This window comes from Oncorhynchus clarkii, chromosome 17 (assembly GCF_045791955.1).
Source record: "Oncorhynchus clarkii lewisi isolate Uvic-CL-2024 chromosome 17, UVic_Ocla_1.0, whole genome shotgun sequence".
In the NCBI taxonomy this organism is placed as follows: Eukaryota; Metazoa; Chordata; class Actinopteri; order Salmoniformes; family Salmonidae; genus Oncorhynchus; species Oncorhynchus clarkii.
The window spans coordinates 51,766,303-51,789,863 of NC_092163.1; the positions used below are offsets into that span (position 1 = coordinate 51,766,303).

Below are 23,561 nucleotides of genomic sequence, written 5' to 3' on the forward strand. Positions count from 1 at the left end.
TTCCCATTTGAATAAAAGTGGAGATTGCTAAGCAGTCTTCACAAGTTAATCAAATAAAACATGCTCCCTATATAAACGCCATGTCATTCTATCCCATCAACCTTCGCATGCAACCACTCACCAACAGTTTTAAAACACATGGAAATAAATCAACCATAAACAATGTTTATATTCAACATTTTTATTATTACTTTTGAAATCCCAAGACTTACTTTCAACAAATTCATTGGCATAACACTGATTATTTTGTTAAGAGGGCAAATCCTTGGACTGTTTCTTTAATTGATAGGAAGCTCATCCAATTATGTTTCATCTCAACTTTTTTTTATTTTTTTTAAAGACTGTCCCTATTATATCTACACACAATAGTTGCACACAATCAATTAAAGTAATATTAAGCACTCTTGCCATACTGAGCTACCAGCAGACAGAAAAACAGACAGGGAATACAGACATAAGTAGACAGATGTAAATAGGGACAGAGCTGTAATTCTGGTTTTGAAACAAGATGGCTGACAAAGGACATACAGCACATAGTAGCAGTAGTTCTAGTAGTATTAAGTAGCAAATAGTATTATTATCTTATAGAGAAAGTTCTTGTCTTTCATTATGTTTGTGTGATCAGCTTCTCTCGTCATTGCCTACTTATAAATATTTCCCCTGCAACATGAGGCTACTAAACCAACCAATGCACTCCAGTCCCTACAAAGGGCGTAGTTAGCCTTCTGTTTGTATTTTTATAGCATCAACAGGCTTCCTAGGGGTAGTAGAGAAGTATGGTGGGAGTAGTATTGTTGTTTGTGGCTTGTTGTTGGTCTAGCCGACACTGCCCAAATCAGAGTTCAACGTTTAAATCCACCCCCCCCAAAAAACAGTAAAACAACAAAGTGCAAAACAAGTATAAGCTTCTGATGGCTTAAACTTAGACAGCCAATAAGAACAAAAATAACTTCTAATTCAGCTGATTATTTGACAAGAGCTAGGTAGGCAATATAGAACTTCAAGTCAAAACTAATTCCTGATAAACAGAAAATACAGGATAAGAAGTATCAGGACAATGACACAAAGATATCATAATCATGTAAAAAAGCATCAGCCATCACTTCTAGAGTTCCCTACTGCATTCTTAGGACATGGCTCCATCTGGTCCCCCCAATTTGAGAGGCCAAGAGGGGACACAGTTAGACAGGGTGGGTGGGCCAAGTTGTGGGTTCACTCATGATATGGATTCAGGAACAGGCAGGCAGGGATCTACAAATTCTTCTCTCGTGATCTTTGATCATTGGAATGTGTGTTAGGGGTGCATGTGAGGAGCAATATACTCATTGTGTGTGTAACTGGGAACTTAGTGTGATTATGGTGGGAGGGGGATGTGACATGGGTGCAGAGACCAGAGATGCAGTCCTTTCCCTAAAGGGGAGCAGGTGAGGAGAGAGAAGGGTTTTCCAGAAAGCCAGACAGAAGATAGTCCATTATCCCCCTCAGCAGGTGCAGGCCTCTGCTGAAGTCTTTGCTCTGTCATTCCTGTCTAGCTTGATGGGCTCCGGGAATTCATTATACAGCTCCACCTCAGTTTCCTAATAAGAAGAAGAGAAAAAAAAAGAGGGAATGAGGATGAGAAGATGGAGAAACCGGAATCTAAGTTTTGCTCTTCTACTTAAGTTCCCAACCCCCCAAAAAAGGTAAACACCAAAAACCCAAAACACCCATTCCCTCTCCTGGACACCCACCTGTTTGAGGGCGTTGCGTGCAATGGTCTGGAAGGCCTGCTCTACGTTGATGGCCTCCTTGGCACTGGTCTCAAAGTAGGGGATGTTGTTCTTACTCTGACACCATGCCTGAGCCCGCTTGGTCGTCACCTGGGTGTGGGTGGAAAGACATTCACAAACATCAGATGAGATCAATGAGGAGACCAGGGTTGGGCTCAATTCCAATTGAGGGCAGTCAATTCAGGAAGAAAACTGAAATTCCAATTCAATGATTGAAAAAGTGGCATCATTAATACTTTGAAACACATACATTAGATAATACCCTGCAACTAAGAAATTATTACTCATATGTATTAAAAACACCAGTGGAGATGACATTAGCACCAGTTGCATGAGGTCCTGTAACTTGAGATGTTTTAACACCTATAACAATCTGTCACCCACCTGTCTGTTCTCCAGGTCGATCTTGTTGCCTAGCACCACAAAGGGAAAGTTCTCGGGGTCTCTGGGACTGGCCTGGATCAGGAACTCGTCCCTCCAGCTGTCTAGAGTCTTGAAGGTGTTGGGGGCAGTTACATCAAACACCAGCACACAACAGTCTGCCCCACGGTAGAACGCCACACCCAGAGACTGGAACCTCTCTTGCCCTGCCGTGTCCCAGATCTGACCATGAGGACAGGTGGAGGGAGCGACGAAAGGAAGAGGGAGGGAAACAGTGACAGAAGGCAAGAGGATTAACAATTGTTGGGCAACATATTTTCTGAACTAAGATCTTAAACTAATCCCACTCACTGTGTCATGTAATCAGCCATGTTTGGTTGCCACTTCATGAAGTTAGTATCAGTGCTACCAAAAGAGTACTTTAGAAATCAACTTTTGATCAAATCACACCGATCACCCATTGGCGTGACAAGTTGTTTGCCTTTCCTCAGTATGTAAATCACAGACCGAATGTCAGACGTCCTTAAAAACTATTACAATATTGTCGTTAATGAACTTTGGGTCGTCTTCATTTGGGCAATAGCAATTCAGTAAAGTTACTTTTTCTTGTGCCAGTTTTCCTGTTCCCTGTTATAAAAACACCCATTTGGGCCTTTAGCCATTTCTGTAGACTTAAATGGAACTTTATCAATTAGACTTGATACTCCTCTGGATCTTGAGGAATAGGTGGAGGAGAATGTCAAGCCATCCCAAGCTCACCCAGACCTTTGACTTTCGATTGCTGAAAGGGGAGTTTCTTGCAAAAAAAAAGAAAATAAATGTTGGCATTCTTTTTCAAATAAAGAAAATTCCTTCATTATTTTGGCTGGTTGCACAATTCCATGACACACATGTTAATGCATTCATATCTTAAGTATTATCCACAACACATTATATTGAGATGGGTCTTTACATATTGACTCCATACATTGTGTTGAAACACTAGAAAACAGCTACAATGAAAATAGCACTTATCAATCCTCAGGCTTCTTAGTGGACATGTATTCAAGACATGAAAAATAAAACAAATCCCTCATGTTCCTTTTTCACTTCCTCCCCTTTGATGCTTCCTGCATGAATCTGTCCAGTTGCACAGGTGAGAGAGCAACCTTATTGGTGCATCCATTGTAGTCATTCCCTTTAATGCAAGTTAAATGGTCAGTGACTATGTCTCCATGCAATACAAAAAGTATATGTACAGTCTTGGCCAGACTTAAATGCGTTCTAGTCAACCACAAATGTCCAACTTTAAGGAAGGCGCGTTAAGAACAAAATTCATAATAATACAACTTATGATTCCATTGGTAAGTCCAATATAGACTCCAGCGACCAGTTCATTAGGTACACCACCCAGTTCACGAAAATGGTTCACTCCTACAGACAGTGAGTCATGTGGCCGTAGCTTGCCATATAAAGCAGGCAAACAGGCATTGAGTTACTGTTCGATTGAACATTAGCATGGGCAAAATGAGTGACCTAAGCGACTTTGAGCATAGTATGATCGCCGGTTCCAGTATCTCAAACGTCCGGCCTCCTGGGCTTTTCACGCACGACAGTGTCTAGGGTTTACCAAGAATGGTGCGACAAACAAAAAATATCCAGTCAGTGGCAGTCCTGTGGGCCAAAACAGTTAGTTGACAAGGAGTTGAAGGAGAACGTCAAGAATCGTGCAAGCCAACAGGCGTGCCACAAACAGGCAAATAACAGCGCAGAACAACAGGTGTGCCGAAAGGCATCTTGGAACACACAACTCGCCGGTCCTTGTCACGGATGGGCTATTGCAGCAGATGACCACACATATCAACTAAAAACAAGTAGAAGCAGCTCCAGTGGGCATGCGATCACCAACAATAGACAATTGAGGAGTGAGAAAACGTTGCTTGGTCCGACTAATCCCGGTTCCTGTTTTGTCATGCTGATGGCAGAGTCAGGATTTGGCCATGAGTCCATGGCCCCATCCTGCCTGGTGTCAACAGTACATGCTGGTGGTGGAGTAAAGGTGTGGGGAATGTTTTCCTGGCACACGTTAAGTCCCTTGATACCAACTGAGCAACGTTTCCACACCCCAAAGAATTCAGGCTGTTCTGGATGCAAAGGGGGTCCGACCTGATACTAGATGGGCGTATCTAATAAACTGGCCACATAACGGAGAAATGTATATATTAATTTAAAAATGTGTTAAGTGGGAAACATATAATCTCATGCAGATATATATTTTTTAATCAAATTCATAAATCAGTATGTGTAATCTCCGACAACTGGTCTGGGTTGCTGCGTGTTCAGCTTCCATACCCATTCTCAACAGCTGGAGAGTGTAAATACTATGTCCATGCTAGTCAACTAGTATAATTAGTGTTTTTTAAGTAAATATAGTGATTATTATTAAGGAATCCTGGCTGGTTCTGCCTTCTGAGATACATGAGACACTTCTAAAAGCCAAGTGAAAGGAATAGGTTATTCCTCCCAGGGCCTAGAACAAGAGGAAAACATAAAAAGCACTTGCCATCACTGTGATAATTGAAAATAAAATGAATTTGACTATTTAGGCACCATTACAGTATATTAAGCCATTTTTTCCCCCAACTTTCCAAATTATTCTCCAACTAAATAAATACAACACAGATACAGGCCCATACCCACTGGAGTAGTCGACAGTTCCGTTGTACTGAAAATAACCACATGTGGGGAGCACTTGTTTTGACCCACCGGGGGACAGAACAGGCGGATCACTAAGAGCAGGGTGGTATCATGACTTGTAATATTAAAGCAACATCAGTGCCCGAACTAAAGCGCGTGCGTCCATTTATTCACCTGATTTTCAGAATTTACCGGCTACATGTTCAGTTGACCTGGCTACATTTCTTGTACATTCCACTTTAGGATTCAGTTAATGAATACATTTCGATATAATTGTCCAACAAAGAGCTCAAAATATTAATCAAAAAAGGTGCATAATTGTGGGCTTTGCGCACGCACATAGCTGCTTGTTTTTCTCCCTCTTTTATAAAAAGACACATAATGACAACATGTGCCCACTTTAATAACATTTTTCAATTCAAATATCAATTTCTCCATTATCATGCCTTCATTTCTTTGTCCCTATAGTTAAGGAACTTTGCGATGATACCCCTTGGTTAAGCTGCTTGTGTTCCCTCTCAGGCCGCTTGTTCCATGTGCTCGTCTGATTGTGGGAGCCTGTGTGAAGTTCTCCTGGCCCAGTATTTGTGGTATTAACTTTCAGGAATTCTTCCATTCTGGTTCAAATCAAATGTTTGTCACGTGCACCAAATACAACAGGTGTAGTAGACCTTAGTGAAACGCTTACTTACAGGCTTTAACCAATAGTGCAAAAAAGGTATTAGGTGAACAATAGGTAAGTAAAGAAATAAAACAACAGTAAAAAGACAGGATATATACAGTAGCGAGGCTATAAAAGTAGTGAGGTTACATACAGACACCGGTTAGTCAGGCTGATTGAGGTAGTATGTAGATATGGTTAAAGTGACTATGCATATGATAAACAGAGAGGAGCAGCAGCGTAAAAAGAAGGGTTGGGGGGCACACAATGCAAATAGTCCAGGTAGCCATTTCAGGAGTCTTATGGCTTGGGGGTAAAAACTTTTGAGAAGCCTTTTTGTCCTAGACTTGGCACTCCAGTACCGCTTGCCATGCGGTAGTAGAGAGAACAGTCTATGACTGGGGTGGCTGGGGTCTATGACCACTTTTAGGGCCTTCCTCTGACACCGCCTGGTGTAGAGGTCCTGGATGGCAGGCAGCTTGGCCCCAGTGATGTATTGGGCCGTACGCACTACCCTCTGTAGTGCCTTGCAGTCAGAGGCCGAGCAATTGCCGTACCAGGCAGCGATGCAACCAGTCAGGATGCTTTCGATGTTGCAGCTGTATAACCTTTTGAGGATCTCAGGACCCATGCAAAATCTTTTTAGTTTCCTAAGGGGGAATAGGCTTTGTCGTGCCCTCTTCACAACTGTCTTGGTGTGTTTGGACCATTCTATTTTGTTGATGTGGACACCGTCGATGAGAATGGGGGCGTGCTCGTCCTCCTTTTCCTGCAGTCCACAATTATCTCCTTAGTCTTGGTTACGTTGAGGGATAGGTTGTTATTATGGCACCACCCAGCAAGGTCTCTGACCTCCTCCCTATAGGCTGTCTCCTTGTTATCAGGCCTACCACTATTGTGTCGTCTGCAAACTTAATGATGGTGTTGGAGTCATGCCTGGCCATGCAGTCATGGGTGAACAGGGAGTACAGGAGGGGACTGAGCACGCACTCCTGGGGAGCTCCAGTGTTGAGGATCAGCGTGGCAGATGTGTTGCTACTTACCCTCACCACCTGGGGGCAGCCCGTCAGGAAGTCCAGGATCCAGTTGCAGAGGGAGGTGTCTAGTCCCAGGATCCTTGGCTTAGTGATGAGCTTTGAGGGTACTATGGTGTTGAACGCTGAGCTGTAGTCAATTAATAGCATTCACATAAATGTTCCTTTTGTCCAGGTGGGAAAGGGCAGTGTGGAGCGCAATAGAGATTGCATCATCTGTGGATCTGTTTGGGTGGTATGCATATTGGAGTGGGTCTAGGGTTTCTGAGATAATGGTGTTGATGTGAGCCATGACCAACCTTTCAAAGCACTTCATGGCTACGGACGTGAGTGCTACGGGTCTGTAGTCATTTAGGCAAGTTGCCTTTATGTTCTTGGGCACAGGGACTATGGTGGTCTGCTTGAAACATGTTGGTAACAGCTTTCGGGGAAATTTACAAAATTAACATTTGAACGGCAACTGAAGTCAATTTCAGTAAGCCCCGTAATTATGTATTTTTGTTCACACCTGGTTCTCTGGAGCTTTTCTCATGCAATTTTCTCCATGGTTAACCCGGTTTCGGCCTCCACCACGCATTTTCCCAGTATTTAAAAGGGTATTTTAGTAAAGAAAGGGAATGCCAAACAGATCACCTTACCTCACGGTCACCATACTGGAAATCCAGGCCAAGACTTCTCCTGTCCTTATAATATTGTCAATTAATCTGTGTGCCTGTCTGGCACTTCTGATGTGTCTTCTCGGCCTGAAAATGTCTGTTGTGCTCCTATGTTATACTGTTAATATGGTGTCAGCCAGGCTGTGCGGTTTATATGGTGACGTTATTAATAGATATTGTCGCTATGATAGTGGTGCTGTGGCCATGTTTCTGTACCTGCATTGTGACGAGCCGATCGTCCACCATCACCTCCTTGGTCAGAAAGTCAGCTCCTATTGTAGCTTTGTACTGGTTACTGAACTTCCTATTCACATACTGGTTCATCAGGGAGGTCTTCCCAACTCTTGAGAGGGAGATAGAGATGAAGGGGGGGGACAATCAGGGGAGAGAGGTGTTAAAGATAGATTAATAGCTGTTGTTCAACATGACTGCATTATTCCATCTATCTATTCAGTCCTAATGGTGAAAGAGAAACCATGACTGATGCCTCGAGACAAAATCAATAAGGAACAGAGAGAGACACCAGACACCATTAAAACCCCATCAGAGGTGCCCCACACACTGTCCAGAGTTCTCCTCTGCAGTGCTGAGCATGCAGTGGCACAATGAGAATACAGCAGCATCAGATTACAGTGTGAAAGAGAGAGGGGGAGGAAAAGTGAAATAGAAAAGTCATAAATCAAATGGATACATACAGTGCCTTTAGAAAGTATTCACACCCCTTAACTTTTTCCACATTTTGTTGCATTACAGCCTGAATTGAAAAATGACACTTTTTTAAGTCACTGGCCTATACACAATACCCCATCATGTCAAAGTGGAATTATGTTTTTAGAAATGTTTACAAACTAATAAAAAATGCAAAGCTGAAATGTCTTGAGTCAATAAGTACTCAACCCCTTTGTTATGGCAAGCCTAAATACGTTCAGGAGTAAAATTGTGGCACATAATAAAAAAAGGCACATAATAAGTTGCATTCTGACGACCTCATCTCTGTACCTCAGACAGACATGCAGATAATTGTAAGGTCCTTCAGCCAGGCAGTGAATTTCAAATACAGATTCAACCACAAAGACCAGAGAGGTTTTCCAATGCCTTGCAAAGAAGGGCACCTATTGGTAGATTAAAAAAATATAAGCAGACACTGAATATCTCTTTGAGCATGGTGGAGTTATTAATAACAATTTGGATGGTGTATCAATCCCTATTACTAGCCTGTTCAACCTCTCTTTCGTGTCATCTGAGATTCCCAAAGATTGGAAAGCAGCTGCGGTCATCCCCCTTTTCAAAGGGGGGGGACACTCTTGACCCAAACTGCTACAGACCTATATCTATCCTACCCTGCCTTTCTAAATGTCTTCGAAAAGCCAAGTCACAAACAGATTACCGACCATTTCGAATCCCACCATACCTTCTCCGCTATGCAATCTGGTTTCAGAGCTGGTCATGGGTGCACCTCAGCCACGCTCAAGGTCCTAAACAATATCTTAACCGCCATCGATAAGAAACAATACTGTGCAGCCGTATTCATTGACCTGGCCAAGGCTTTCGACTCTGTCAATCACCACATCCTCATCTGCAGACTCGACAGCCTTGGTTTCTCAAATGACTGCCTCGTCTGGTTCACCAACTACTTCTCAGATAGAGTTCAGTGTGTCAAATCGGAGGGTCTGTTGTCCGGGCCTCTGGCAGTCTCTATGGGGGGGGGCCACAGGGTTCAATTCTTGGACCGACTCTCTTCTCTGTATACATCAATGATGTCGCTCTTGCTGCTGGTGAGTCGATGATCCACCTCGATGCAGACGACACCATTCTGTATACTTCTGGCCCTTCTTTGGACACTGTTAACAACCCTCCAGGCGAGCTTCAATGCCATACAACTCTCCTTCCGTGGCCTCCAATTGCTCTTGAATACAAGTAAAACTAAATGCATGCTCTTCAACCAATCGCTGCGTGCACCTGTCCGCCTGTCCAACATCACTACTCTGGAAGGCTCCGACTTAGAATACGTGGACAACTACAAATACCTAGGTGTCTGGTTAGACTAAACTCTCCTTCCAGACTCACATCAAACATCTCCAATCCAAAGTTAAATCTAGAATTGGCTTCCTATTTCACAACAAAGCATCCTTCACTCATGCTGCCAAACATACCCTTGTAAAACTGACCATCCTACCAATCCTCGACTTCGGCGATGTCATTTACAAAATAGCCTCCAATACCCTACTCAATAAATTGGATGCAGTCTATCACAGTGCCATCCGTTTTGTCACCAAAGCCCCATATACTACCCACCACTGCGACCTGTACGCTCTAGTTGGCTGGCCCTCGCTTCATACTCGTCGCCAAACCCACTGGCTCCAGGTCATCTACAAGACCCTGCTAGGTAAAGTCCCCCCTTATCTCAGCTCGCTGGTCACCATAGCAGCTCCCACCTGTAGCACGCGCTCCAACAGGTATATCTCTCTGGTCACCCCCAAAACCAATTCTTCCTTTGGCCACCTTTCTGCTGCCAATGACTGGAACGAACTACAAACATCTGAAACTGGAAACACTTATCTCCCTCACAAGAACCTCTTACTTCTACCCCCTCCTTTTTCGAACATTCTGTTAAAAATCGCGCAACTTTTCAGCGTCCTGCTACTCATGCCAGGAATATAGTATATGCATATGATTAGTATGTGTGGATAGAAAACACTCTGAAGTTTCTAAAACTGGTTAAATCACGGCTGTGACTATAACAGATCGTGTGTTTCATTGAAAAACGCAAGAAAAACTGCTCTCTGAAAGCTAAAAATAATTTCCATAAGTCACTTTCATGGGTTGTTAAAAGAGGACAAAATTTAATATCGACCTGCATGCAATTCATACAAATTCCACACGATGTCACCATTGTCGTCATTTTCAATTCAATTTTTTGTTGGAAAATCCAACTATCTGGCTTCCGTTTCTTCCAGTCTCCACCAGGACGCTGTAAATGTGGACATTGGCAGCCATTGATTTGCAGACGAGGAGCTATTGAATATACATCGCCCTGTAATCATTTTGATAGATTATAAACGTTTACTAATACCTAAAGTTGGATTACAAAAGGATTTCGAAGTGTTTTGTGAAAGTTTATCGTCGACTTTTTTCATTTAAAAAAATGACGCAGCGTTTAAAAACGATGTTTTTTTCTGAATGACACAGCTTCCATAGAAAGCTATTTTGGGTATATATGGACCGATTTAAACGAAAAAAAGACCCAATAGTGATGTTTATGGGGCATATAGGAGTGCCAAGAAAGAAGCTCGTCAAAGGTAATAAATGTTTTATATTTTATTTCTGCGTTTTGTGCTGCGTCGGATAAGCAGAGTCTTTGTTTACGTCGCATTCAGGCATTTTGAGGTGGTGCATGCTATCAGATAATAGCTTCTCATGCTTTCGCCGAAAAGCATTTTAAAAATCTGACTTGTTGGCTAGGTTCACAACGAGTGTAGCTTTAATTCAATACCCTGCTTGTGAATTTTGATCAAGGTTTGAGTTTTAACGAGTACATTTAGCATTTAGCGTAGCGCATTTGCATTTCCAGGTGCCTACTTGAGACATATGCGTCTCAAGTAGAATCAAGAAGTTAAGCACCAGCTGTCAGAGCAGCTCACAGATTACTGCACCTGTACATAGCCCATCTATAAATTAGCCCAAACAACTACCTCTTTCCCTACTGTATTTATTTATTTAGCTCCTTTGCACCCCATTATTTATATCTCTACTTTGCACATTCTTCCACTGCAAATCAACCATTCCAGTGTTTTACTTGCTATATTGTATTTACGTCGCCACCATGGCCTTTTTTTTGCCTTTACCTCCCTTATCTCACCTCACCTGCTCACATTGTATATAGACTTATTTTTCTACTGTATTATTGACTGTGTTTGTTTTACTCCATGTGTAACTCTGTTGTTGTATGTGTCAAACTGCTTTGCTTTATCTTGGCCAGGTCACAATTGTAAATGAGAACTTGTTCTCAACTTGCCTACCTGGTTAAATAAAGGTGAAATAAATAAATATATATATATATATATTTTTTTTTAAATACACCCAGTCACTACAAAGATACAGGCGTCCTTCCTAACGCAGTTGCTGGAGAGGAAGGAAACCGCTCAGGGATTTCACCATGAGGACGATAGTGACTTTAAAACAGTTACAGAGTTTAATGACTGTGATAGGAGAAAACTGAGGATGGATGAACCATGTTGTAGTTACTCCACAATACTAACCTAATTGGCAGAGTGAAAAGAAGGTTGCCTGTACAGATATTCCAAAACAGGCATCCTGTTTGCAACAAGGCACTAAAGTAATACTGTAAAAAAATGTGGCAAAGCAATTAACCATATGTCCTGAATACAAAGTGATACATTTGGGGCAAATCTAATACAACACATTACCAAGTACCACTGTCTATATTTTCAAGCATAGTGGTGGCTGCATCATGTTATGGGTATGCTTGTAATCATTAAGGACTGGTGAGTTCAGGATCGAAAAATAAAACAGGATGGAGCTAAGCACAGGCAAAATCCTTGATAAAAACCTGGTTGTCTGCTTTCCAACAGACACTGGGAGACAAATTCACCTTTCAGCAGGACAATAGCCTAAAAACACAAGGCCACAGCTACACTGGAGTTGCTTACCAAGAAGACAGTGATTGTTCCTAATTGGTCGAGTTTCAGTTATGACTTAAATCTGCTTGAAAATCCATGGCAAGACCTGAAAATGCTTGTCTAGCAATGATCAACAACAATCTTGATAAGAATAAATGGGCAAATGCTGCACAATCCAGGCGTGGACAGCTCTTAGGGACTTACCCAGAAAGACTCACAGCTGTTATCGCTGCCAAAGGTGATTCTAACACTCAGGGGGTTGAATACTTATTTAATGAAGATAGAGGAAGAAAAATGCTTTTTGTGTAGATCGTTGACAAAACAAATAACAATTCAATCCATTTTAATCTCACTTTGTAACGCAACAAAATGTGGAAAAAGTTAAGGGGTGTGAATTAGGCTTGGGCGGTATACCAGGGCATTTGGAAATACCATTGTCAATACCATTGTAACTATGTATTTGACCTTTTTCAATACATTTTAATATTTGTAGCTATTTAAGTAAATATCTGCAGTCAACTTGTGCAATCCGTTAGGAGATAAAGCAGATTACGTTCTTCATTTCCCCGGTCACATTATGAAGCTTACCATAGTTTCCCAGAACAGTTGGAAATAGCACAACAGGAGAAAGCGGGAGGAGCAGGTGAGTCCAGCTGTGTATCGACAGGAGTCTAATTTTATATTGAAAGTCAGTGTTTTTTTGCTTCAACAGAGTGATCAGGCACATGCAACTATACTGTACCTGAGAAAAGTAGCTAAACATCAGTCAGAGCGCAAAATTTGTCTGATGCCGAGAAGAAATAACATTAAGAAGCATTTTACATCTGCGCTTATAGAATGCAGCAAGATTCTGCATTTAAAGCGACCCCTAATTTTAACTTGCTAGTTATCCAAGTAAGTGACTGAATTAATAAGGTGACTGGGCACCGTGTTGTGTTTGACAAGTTAAAGCCATTTGGATGAGTTATTTGTACAGCTGCCACCATCTTGATTTCCTTTCATTTTTTCTCCTCTACATTCTAGGCCTGTATTCTCCTCCAAGCAGAGCAAGCAGGCCCATTGCCCTTGCGGCTCCCGACTGCACACAGACACAGCGTTGTACACATGCTGCTCCAGAGTCAGTACTGTTCTTCCTCAGACAGGCAGGCGTCAAAACTTTGTTCATTTGTACAATTTCTCTCGTTCACATTCACTTGTAAAGGGCCAAACTCACCAAAAAGTACATTCAGTAGCTCCTACCTAAATATGCATAACTGAGCTGGATTGCCTGTCTTTGCCATTTGTTTATTTTTAGCTAACAGCCTCCATGGAAATGCAATATTACTTGTGCTAATTTTGTTAGCATTCTGGTAATAAAAACACCCAATGTTTTTTTTGCGTTTTTTTGGTGACCCCTTGTGTACTAAACTAGTAATACCTTATATCCGGGATGAAAGGACAGCATGACGGTATGAAAATCTGGATACCGGCGAACCCTAGTGTGAATACTTTCTGAAGGCACTGTAGATGTGTGGGACAACCAACCAACAGCAGTCTGGTTGGACAGGAAGACTGTAGTAAGCTGTAGTTCTAATGAATCTGGCACACCCAAACTGCATTCTCTGATCAAACTAGAAGACTAAACACTGTGGTCAAACAGAAAGAGAACACCAATACTCAGTGGCTTACCCAGAATCCCCCAGGATGATGACTTTCAGGAGCACTTTCTTCCTGGATGTCATTCTGTCGTGTCTGAGGAAAGACCACACACACAAAAATCAGGGTTGTGTCCCAATAATCTCCCCTTCACTACTCCCTACCAATTTAAAAGCCTTTAATTGGTGTAGGCCCAGAGGGAGTTTCCTTTTAAATCCCTAAAGGTTAGTGAAAAAGCACATTTTCAGTATGATACTCCTGGGATACGTACCATAATGAAGAATGAATGTGGTGCCCCAGGGCAAAATTTGTTTGACACCACTGCCCTACCTAAAACCAAAAGTCGTTATTGCAAGTATATTGACTTGATTTGTATCTTATATTCCAATAGTTTCAAACTGATCGTTGGGGTTGAAATCCATAGCTCTGCACAATGAGTGTAAGACAATGCTATAATGTGTGTGATTTAGCAATCTGTGTGTAGAATCAGGGCTATTCCAATGAGCCAATCAGACACGAGCTCCATTCATTCCAGTCATGCGTTCCCTAAGCTACTGGCCAAGTCACGAGTAAGACATCATTAATTCGCTCTCTTAACACACACAGGAAGTGAGTCTGAGGACTAGATCATGTTTCCTGTTACAGAGGCTAGAGAATGACCCAACCATAAAACTCTACTCTTTCCCAATCACTTGCAGGGTGTCCATTCCCAGACTGCAGTTTTAATAAGTCATTGCAATTACACTTCAATACTACTGCCATACTCCCAACTTCTGAGGGCATACTCTCTCAATGGAGCCATAGAGAAGGCACACACCTGGTGCAGTGTCATTGGAGCGAACCATGTCAGCCCAGCCTAGTCCTATCATCATAAAAAAGCTACCCAATGCTATACTGAAACAACGACATGAGTGACCCATTCAAATTCAGTGTATTTATCATGGGAAACAACAACGTAGCAGCCAGGCCAACAGTCAGCTTAATAGAGCCTGACCGACTTATCAGTTGACTGATATTATCGGCTGATATTAGCCTTTTACGAATGTATTTGTATCTGCATTTAATCCACCGAAAACGCTCGGGGGAAAAAATGCAGTTCTTCATTATTGGTCCAGAAGAGAGCTCTATTTACATGGCTATTAGCCTATCTTTCCTTAGCATGCTACAGCAAGACTGGACACCATCGTCCAAAGCAACGACACCAGTCAGAGAGAAGAGTGAACTAACTGTTACCGCTTCTACTGTGAGTGCTGAGTAGATAGAAGCTTGACAGCTCAATAAAGTGACAAAAATGCAGACTGGCCTTATACTGTTATGTGAAGAGTTATGGTAGTGTGTTGGGTGTCAGGACAAACAATGGATGCTCTGCCCAAATATAAAGCAAATGCTGTGCTAAGAATGTTCAACTCTGTGGTAAGGTTAAAGGGATACTTTAGGATGATTGCCTTTTTATGTACTTCCCCAGAGTCAGATGAATTCCTGGATACTATTTGTATGACTTGGTGTCCAGTATGAAGGAAGTTAGAGGTATATTCACGAGCCAATGCTAAAAAGCATTAGTGCAATGACTGGAAGTCTATGAGTATCTGCTAGCAGATACATCTTGGGATGTCCCTACCCCAGAATGTCAGCCCAGTTCCATCTCGCTCTATACTGCCGGCCACTGGGTTTCCTCTCCTCACCATGGTAAGGAGTGGAAATTCTAACTGGATGCTCCAGATTTAAACATATGGTGAAACAGCTGGCTGCTTGTTTTATCTGTGGTATGGCTGTGTTCACTCAGGATGCCAATTCTGATTATTTTCCCACTAATTGGTCTTTTGACCAATCACATCAGATTTTTTCACATCAAATATTTTTCAGAGATGATCTGATTGGTCAAAGGAACAATTAGTGAAAAACGATCAGAATTGGCTGCCTGTGTAGAAGCAGTCATATTTGCCTAGATTGTAATGGAACTATTGTAGATCCAACACTCCAACTGAAAATAACCAACATGTTTCTTGTTACAACCCCAGTCATCGCCTTCTAATCTGCAACCCATGACACTATATTCTAGAAGTCGGAACACATGGGCTAAAGATTTTCCCAAGCTCAGGTAGCTGCCAAAAAGGAATTCGTTTTAAAATCGCCTCATTTGCATACGACATACCAAGTGCAACATATCTAACAAACAATGCGACACACACACTCCGTAAATCAGTTTCCTTTTACTAAAATAAGGGTGGCTCTTTTTGCTGTCTGACATGCACTAATGCACCCACCACCTGATTCACATAAATGCAAGGACGGACACACTCCCGCACACAATCTATCCGTCTCTTTGACCCATCCCCTCGTTCTCTTAAAACAACGTCCGATATAGTTATCCGTAAGGTACAGAACATCATACATTTGCGACTCGGTTGTTGCCGGACACGACGCCATGGTTCGAATTGTACACCGCGACCGTCCCCGACCTATTGCTAAATGAGTCTGCAAGAGAAGCCGCCCCACTGACGGTCACACATTTCTCACATTCCCCCTGTCGCGTCGGTAAACAAACGCTTAGTAAGAAATAATGACCCTCATACGTTGCTGTCATAGCTAGCTAATGTTACATCATATAACTTACCTTCAACTTCCAACACACCAGAACGCTGTTTTCCGACTTGCTGTCTCAGGACAGCCTATTTTTACTGGATTTGAATAAATGTCTCAGGCTAGCAAGCTAGCCAGATAAAATGTTAATGTTCAGACTTGGTGGCCGTTGCTTGTGTTGCTTATCGCTCTGATATCCAGCTTCCCGATTAGTATTTTCAGACTCTCTCCACAGTAATTTAAATACAAATATCTAGCTATAGTTTCAGTTCCGATTTGGTTGGCTTGTACCTTTTGCTCTGGCTTCTTTCTCAGAGGTTATTTCCTAGACTGATTTTTTTCCTCCCCTCTTTCACTTCCTCCAAAACAACTATTGCGTCATTGCTCTAAAACGTTTCACGCAACAAACAGGATACACCACGCCCACTTTAATAACTGCATCAGGGGTGCATCTTTAGCAAGGTTGCAAATACCTTGGCTTTGACTGTACCAAATATAGACCAAGACAGACGCAATGAAATCCAAATTAAATCCATTTTTGGAAGTTCTCCAAATTACAATACCACATTTCATCTGATATAACATTCCAGTCTAAACAGCACCATGAGCAGTAGGAGATAAGCAGATAACAGCCAAAAATAAGTTTAGGGAAAAAACATTTTATTTTAGAAGAAAAAAAAACAGCAAAAAAAACAGCATATCTGGCATGACTGTCTATTCTCCAAAAAACATTGACCACGTGTTTGATGTTACGCAAAAGCAGACTGGCTCCAAACATACCACACATTTGCCAACTGTAGTCTATCTCTATAGGCCATATCCTAATATCTGGTGATTATTCCATTTATTTGATGACGACAGATATTATGGGAAGTAAACCACTAGAGGGCAGTCTTCGTTCATTTCTGACAGAGGCTCTGATTACTTGCGAACTGGTCATGATGAGATGGCGTTATTGAGCAGGCCAAAAACAATCTCCCTTACGGATTTTCTTGTAGGCCTATTGAGACAACTGGATTAGTCATCATTACTATTTTGAGATGAACATCAGTTATCTTCATCACCACAGATGTTGAGGAGCTATCTATTCTCTGTTGTCTCTGTCTGTAACTGAATTATTTGTATAATGAATCTCATGTGTAAAATATATAGCTGCTCTATACTTCATCATCAAAGTGCTGTTGTGTTCGATATCACCCTGATATTTCCTGAGATCCAGGGCTGCCTGAAGCCATTCAGTCCTCCATTATTGTCTGTGCATTCAAAGAAGGGACGCTGGTACAGGACTAATGGACTGTTCGCCATTACTGACTGACAACACGTACTGGAATGTGGATGTGGCTGAAGTGTGCCAATTGTCTGACAGTGAAAGGGCAAAGGCCAAAGGGGAATGGTGGCCAGTCCACTGGAAGTGTCTTTGCCCCTTGGCTGTGGGCATTCTGTTAGAGTGTGTCAGTTTGGCACATCCTAATGAGTATGGATGACCCTAGTGTTTATGGAGGAATTCCTGACTGTTCTCCCCTTTTGAGTGTCTGTCTAGTCTTTATGACCTGGTAGGAACGTAGTTGATAAACACATATGCCAATAAACCAAAGGGATTGGGTGAGAAACGTGGGGGTATACAAGAGAGGGTAGTGTTTGAAAATATTTGTCTTCTTGGAGGAAAAACCATCACAAATATACACATTTTGTCACACAGACACACACTGACAGGAGAGAGTTAGAGGTGGGCACTGACAGTCAGAGAGAAAGCAAAAGAGGAATAGAGTGAGAGAAAGAGAGAGAGAGAAGAAGAGAGTGAGAAAAGAAGAGAAGAAGGGGGAGGAACATGTGACTTGAGCATGAGAGGAGAGTAAAGAAAGGGAAAGTGATTGAGCTTGTTCTAGAGTTCAATCACTTTCCCTTTCTTTACTCTCCTCTCATGCTCAAGTCACATGTTCCTCCCCCTCCCCTCCGTCTCTCCTTTTCTCACTCTCTTCTTCTCTCTCTCTCTTTCCTTGCACTGGTGCATGTGTCCATGAACTGTGTGTGTGTGTGTGTGTGTGTGTGTGTGTGTGTGTGTGTGTGTGTGTGTGTGTGTGTGTGTGTGTGTGTGTGTGTGTGTGTGTGTGTGTGTGTGTGTGTGTGTGTGAGAGAGAGAGAGAGAGAGAGAGAGAGAGAGAGAGAGAGAGAGAGAGAGAGAGAGAGAGAGAAAAAGAGAGAGAGGGTACGGGTCAAAGAGATGGATAGATTGTGTGAAGGCGTGTGTCCATGCGTGCGTGTGTGTGAATCAGGGGGTGGGTGCATTAGTGCATGTCAGACAGCAAAGAGAGCCGCAGTTATCTAGGAATCTGAGTCAAAGGAACCTCACTAACAGAGACAGGGAGAGAGAGAGTGAGAGAGAGAGAGGGAGAGAGAAATAGGAAAGAGAGAAGTGGAGAGGATGAAAGAGGCATGCAGATAGAAAGACAGACAGAGAAGAAGAAGTTGAAGTTAACACAGAAATAGAAGAAGGTTATGGGAAAAGTGTGGAGGAACATCATCGAAGGCTTCAAACAAAGCATCAAGCGGAGCAGAAACCCATCAAGAACACCAAAAAATACTCAAAAGAAGAGCGTCACTAAAGACTTGTCGGCACCCAAGTCCAAGAGGCTGGCAAGGCAGAACAGCTTTAAGGTGAAAACCGGTGTCAGGGGGGACAGTAAACGGAAGAACACAGAGGTGTAGTGTCTGAGAGACTGGATTCTGCCCCGAATTCTGCAGCTTTTCACATTCTTTTAGGAGTCTTCCCATGTTTCCATTAGGCTCTCTCGGCGTGCTCCCCCTGCTGTCCCTGTGTGTAGGGGCCATGTTGTCCCCCCCGGATGCACCTCCAGCCTGTCCCCACTGCAAGGACAGTCTGGTGGCCGCTCCACCTGCGAGGACAGGGTCAGGGGGGTGTGAGGGACGCCCCGGGATGGCAGGCTGCAGGGTGGCGGTCGTCCCCCTGGCTGCCTCTGACCCCTCTCTGAGGGTGGAACACAGACATGAAGCTCGACAGGTTCAGCCCGAGGTGAGTGACATCACGCACCAGGTCAATCTGAAGTCATTTCCTGTGCTTTTCCCAGTAGAATGAGTGAGGTATAACTGACTCCGGTATTGTACACGCCAAACAATGATCATTCTGAGCTGGGTGGCACAGAGGAAGGCCTGGACAATGTTTGTTCTGTAGGGGTGATTAGATACTGCCGGGTTAGAGTCTCTCAGTCTGACACGCCATGTGCCTCTGGTTTGACAGGGGGTAAAGTTTAAGCTGTTGAAAAAGTGACTATGGACATAACATCACTCAGCCAATTGAAATAGAATCGAGCCCAACTCTGTAGCATAGTGGTATAGATAGTGACTGGTGCCTTTAGCAATAGTGTTATGGTATATGGAGAGGGGGTAACAGGTCCCTACTGTCGGGATTAGGGGCACCACATGACAGACGCTTTCCAGGGATAACAATCAAAGAGGGAGTCAAATTAGGCCTGGGTTTATAAAAGTCCTCATCATATGGCTCTGCTGAGCCCATGCAATGACAGGTGTTCCACTGACATGGCTAGGAGTGATGGAAGTGTAACTGAGTGATTGAGTCTGTGGCAGTGATCTACTTTGCATGCCTTAGTGTTGGTTTGTGTGTGTGTGCTATGACTTTCAATGATGGTGCGTGCTTGTGTGTGTGTGTTTGTGTGAGAGAGAGGGAGAGAGAGCAGTGTGACTATTGTGTATGTGTGTGATGTGAATGCTGCTGTATGTGTCTATCAATCCTGGTGTGTATAACATGCATATGTTATGACTGTAATGCTAAAGTGTTGTCTCTGCAGTCCAGGGATGTGTCGGAGCGTCTGGTCCAGTTGCAGCGCTGTATGAATTCCCTCCAGGAGCCAGGGGTCCCCAGGGGCCGTGTAGGCCAGGGAGGGGACACGCTGGGGGCCATTCTGGCTCTGATGGCTGCAGTACTGACAGAGTGTGACCTACACTGTCACAGTCAGGCCCTCAGGGCTATGGCCAGGCGACTGGGTGAGGAGCATGGCAAACACACACACACTAGTGATGTACAGTTTTGTGAACAAATCATTATTTTTGAACAACTCTTTTTACTGACTCGAGAGTCATGATTAGTTTATCTGAGTGACTCATACATTTTTGTCTTCGTTTGACCTGCTGGCCGCAATGAGTCCTACTACAGCAGGATTAATACACACTACTCCGGCTCAGCGGCTCCCATTGAGATAGCATCTGTAACAACATGGGCAGCGCCAGTGAGGCTACAACCCAAAGGAATGCCCACCAAGTATACTACTTTGACTACTTTAAAATGGCAGAAGCATGGTGGAAGCCTTCAATATGACAACTGTCTGTCATATATGTAAGAACCGACACTGGAGTAGAGAAGCAGGTACGGAGAGAGAACATTTAATATAGCACAGACATGGATCAGGACAGGACTAGCGTCAGAACAGGGTAACACAACGACATACGACAATTAATGCTGAAGCGGGGAAGAGAGCTGGGGAACAGACAGATATAGGGGAGGTAATAACACAGATGATTGAGTCCAGGTGAGTCCAATGAATCGCTGATGCGTGTGACAAGGGAAGCAGGCGTGTGTAATTATGTTGGTAGGAGTGTGTAGTGCTGGGCAGCCTGGCGCTCGGGGAGGGAGAGCGGGAGCAGGCATGACAATATGCGGGCAGGAAAATAGATCCTGAGAATAGAGAAGAAGAATATGTTTGGGCTGTTGCAGTTCTAACATCATTGTGTTTATCACCCTCACTGCAGTCAAGCAAGGCATTTCACCAAGAGTTGTTTACATTGTAGTCCGGTTGCGGCTGCTATCAGACCTCATTTCAAATGTATCAACAAATAATCTTATTTGTATGCCTAGCAATCAACAAATGTACATTGTTTTAAGCTCATGTCTAAAAGTCTCAGTCACAAACAATGGCTCCAATAAGCCCCTTATGGTGAACGATGTTTGAACGAGAGGCTTGTAGACTCATGACTTTCGAGTTTTCAGTTCATCGTTCGCCGGTGGGGGGTCCTGCGTGCTCTGGGCATTACTGATTCAAATGAACAAAAACACACACTGATCTTCTCTCTTTCTGTGTCCTCCTGTTCATTCTCTTGAGCTCTGTCCCCATAAACACTCACACCTGCACACAATGATGGTGTCTCTCCTATCTCTTAAGAGGACCACACAAACACTACACACAGACACAGACACAGACACAGACACAGACACAGACACACACACACACACACACACACACACACACACACACACACACACACACACACACACACACACACACACACACACACACACACACACACACACACACACACACACATACACACACACACACACACACACACACACACTAAACAGAGCCTTAGTAAGGCCTGCTCTGTGTCGGTCAGAGGTGAGTGCACAGGAATGCAAGGTTCTGTGTGGTATGAGTAGGGCAGACACTGGTATCTCACAACCACCATATAACTTCTACAGCAGATCAGAAGGATGAGTCCTCGATCTCACACACAACTTCTTCTTTGTCGATGTGTTTAGAGGGGGCAGCGGTTGGGAGAGAGGGAGAGAAAGACCTGATACTACTGTTGAGGAGCATCACACAACACCCTCCAACAGGTGAGAGTGGTGTGTGTACTCTGTGTGTGTGCTCTCTGTGTGTGTGTACTCAGTGTGTACTCAGTGAGTGTATTCTGCGTGTTTACTCTGTGTTTACTCTGTGTGTGTACTCTGTGTGTGTGTGTACTGTTTGTGTACTCTGTGTGTGTGTGTACTCTGTTTGCGTGTGTGTGTGTGTGTGTGTGTGTGCGTGTGCGTGTGCGTGTGCGTGTGCGTACAGAATATACAGCTGTAAGAGCACGAGTGTGTGTTGCAGCGGTCCCCTCAGCGAGGCTGCATCCTCAGGACTGTGCTGAGATCTATCGTTTGGGGATCAAAGAGAACGGAATCTACACCATCCAGCCTGACCCACGCAGACCTGCAGTGGAGGTACCTCCTAATACTTACACACACTGAATGCAAACAACCTGTATACTGTATATGGGTTATGTCCCATCTGTAGAGCTTGGAGGGGAACATACAGAGAGATAAAGAGTGTAAAATATAGTATGGAGCTTACAGATTAGAGTAGAAACTCTCAATGTGTTACGTCTCTCACTCCTCACCCCCTTTACTCCCTTTACTATTAGCAATGGTCAGGCAAACTTCATCATTATTCTCTGATGTAAATGTGACCGATGTCTGATGTCCAGGAGTTGTGACCTTTGCACCCTCCTGCCCTAGGCAGAGTGTGACATGGAGACAGCAGGTGGGGGGTGGACAGTGTTCCAGCGTCGGCGAGATGGCTCGGTGGACTTCAACCGGACGTGGCAGGAGTACCGCGAGGGTTTTGGTTCCCCACAGGGAGAATACTGGCTGGGGAACGCAGCGCTGCATGCTCTCACCAACACTGGTCAACACCTACTGCGTATACAACTGGAGGACTGGCACCAGCAGAAACGCCAAGCCACCTACAACACTTTCAGAGTGGCAGCAGAGGCACAGAGGTAATGGAAACACACAAACACACACATACACCGATGAGCAAACAAGGATACACACAAATTAAAGAGATTATTTGCCTCAAAATTAAAGTTTGAAAGTATTTGACAAACGACAACAAAAGTGGTATATTGTCGAGATCAGTTCAGGTCCCACGGCATCTGAATGGGAAGATAGGGATGGCCTGAAATCAGACGGGGACAATCTTTCCCATTCATTTGGGATTAAGGCATGTAGCTGGATCTACACAACAGGTGGAGTAGGACGTGGACTCGTTTTCTCATTAGACCTCTTTTGAGGTCTGAAAACATCTGACAAACTTCGATTTTGGCATGAACATATCTCTTTAACATAGTAGTAAATGGTGTTAATGCTGTCTGTCCTTCTCCCAGGTACCGTCTGACAGCACGGGAGTACTCTGGTGACGCGGGCAATGCCCTGAGCTACAGCAAACGCTACAACCACGACGGCCGAGCGTTCAGCACCAACGACCGTGACCACGATCGCTACACGTCAGGGAACTGTGCAGAGTACTATGGTGCAGGCTGGTGGTTCGACGCCTGCCTGGCGTCTAACCTGAATGGACTCTTCTACCGCGGGCGCTACAGCGGGCTGACTAATGGCATATACTGGGGCACCTGGTACATCCTGACAGACATTCACAGCGGAGAGCGCTACTCCTTTAAGAGTGTGGAGATGAAGACACGCCCACGCAACTTCTAATGAAGACTGACCTGGGAGCTAGTAGATAAACATACCCAAACATAATCTTTTTTCAGGAGATGGCCATAAACAATAACTGGTAATGTTGCATAGTTATAGAAAGGTCTGGATCTCACCTTTCAGTAAGAAAAAATTTAGAAATTGCTGAGATATACTCACTTGTGAGGACACAAGCTCAATTACATAGTTCAAATATTATGAAAATATAAAAAATGATTATGAAATTATTTAGTATTTT

General features: G+C 43.5%; 2 protein-coding genes across 2 annotated transcripts; one reads left to right on the plus strand and one right to left on the minus strand.

Moving 5' to 3' along the window:
• Window positions 1-149: 149 nt before the first annotated feature.
• Window positions 150-16,441, minus strand: LOC139371062 (ras-related protein rab7-like). The gene is made up of 6 exons (XM_071111108.1): window positions 16,067-16,441; window positions 13,486-13,548; window positions 7,394-7,520; window positions 2,154-2,372; window positions 1,731-1,859; window positions 150-1,577 (listed from the first exon to the last, which is right to left on the minus strand). The coding sequence occupies exons 2-6, from the start codon at window positions 13,536-13,538 to the stop codon at window positions 1,482-1,484; spliced, it is 624 nt and encodes a 207-aa protein (XP_070967209.1). The 5' UTR covers window positions 13,539-13,548; window positions 16,067-16,441; the 3' UTR covers window positions 150-1,481.
• A 2,087-nt stretch (window positions 16,442-18,528) lies between these two features.
• LOC139369451 (fibrinogen-like protein 1) lies at window positions 18,529-23,323 on the plus strand. Its single transcript, XM_071108715.1, has 7 exons — window positions 18,529-18,712; window positions 18,816-19,063; window positions 19,857-20,052; window positions 21,602-21,679; window positions 21,936-22,048; window positions 22,343-22,605; window positions 22,993-23,323. The coding sequence occupies exons 1-7, from the start codon at window positions 18,529-18,531 to the stop codon at window positions 23,321-23,323; spliced, it is 1,413 nt and encodes a 470-aa protein (XP_070964816.1).
• The last annotated feature ends 238 nt before the right edge of the window (window positions 23,324-23,561 follow it).

Bases quoted from the DNA above. Each gene is read 5' to 3' on its own strand.
- LOC139371062 (XM_071111108.1), bottom strand. From the start codon at position 13,538: ATGACATCCAGGAAGAAAGTGCTCCTGAAAGTCATCATCCTGGGGGAT. The intron at 7,521-13,485 runs GTAAGCCACTGA...CTCCCTCTCAAG, and splicing joins ATCATCCTGGGGGATTCTGG to AGTTGGGAAGACCTCCCTGA. The intron at 2,373-7,393 runs GTACAGAAACAT...CCTCATGGTCAG, and splicing joins ATCGGCTCGTCACAATGCAG to ATCTGGGACACGGCAGGGCA.
- LOC139369451 (XM_071108715.1), top strand. From the start codon at position 18,529: ATGGGAAAAGTGTGGAGGAACATCATCGAAGGCTTCAAACAAAGCATC. The intron at 21,680-21,935 runs GTGAGAGTGGTG...TGTGTGTTGCAG, and splicing joins CACACAACACCCTCCAACAG to CGGTCCCCTCAGCGAGGCTG. The intron at 22,049-22,342 runs GTACCTCCTAAT...CTCCTGCCCTAG, and splicing joins CACGCAGACCTGCAGTGGAG to GCAGAGTGTGACATGGAGAC.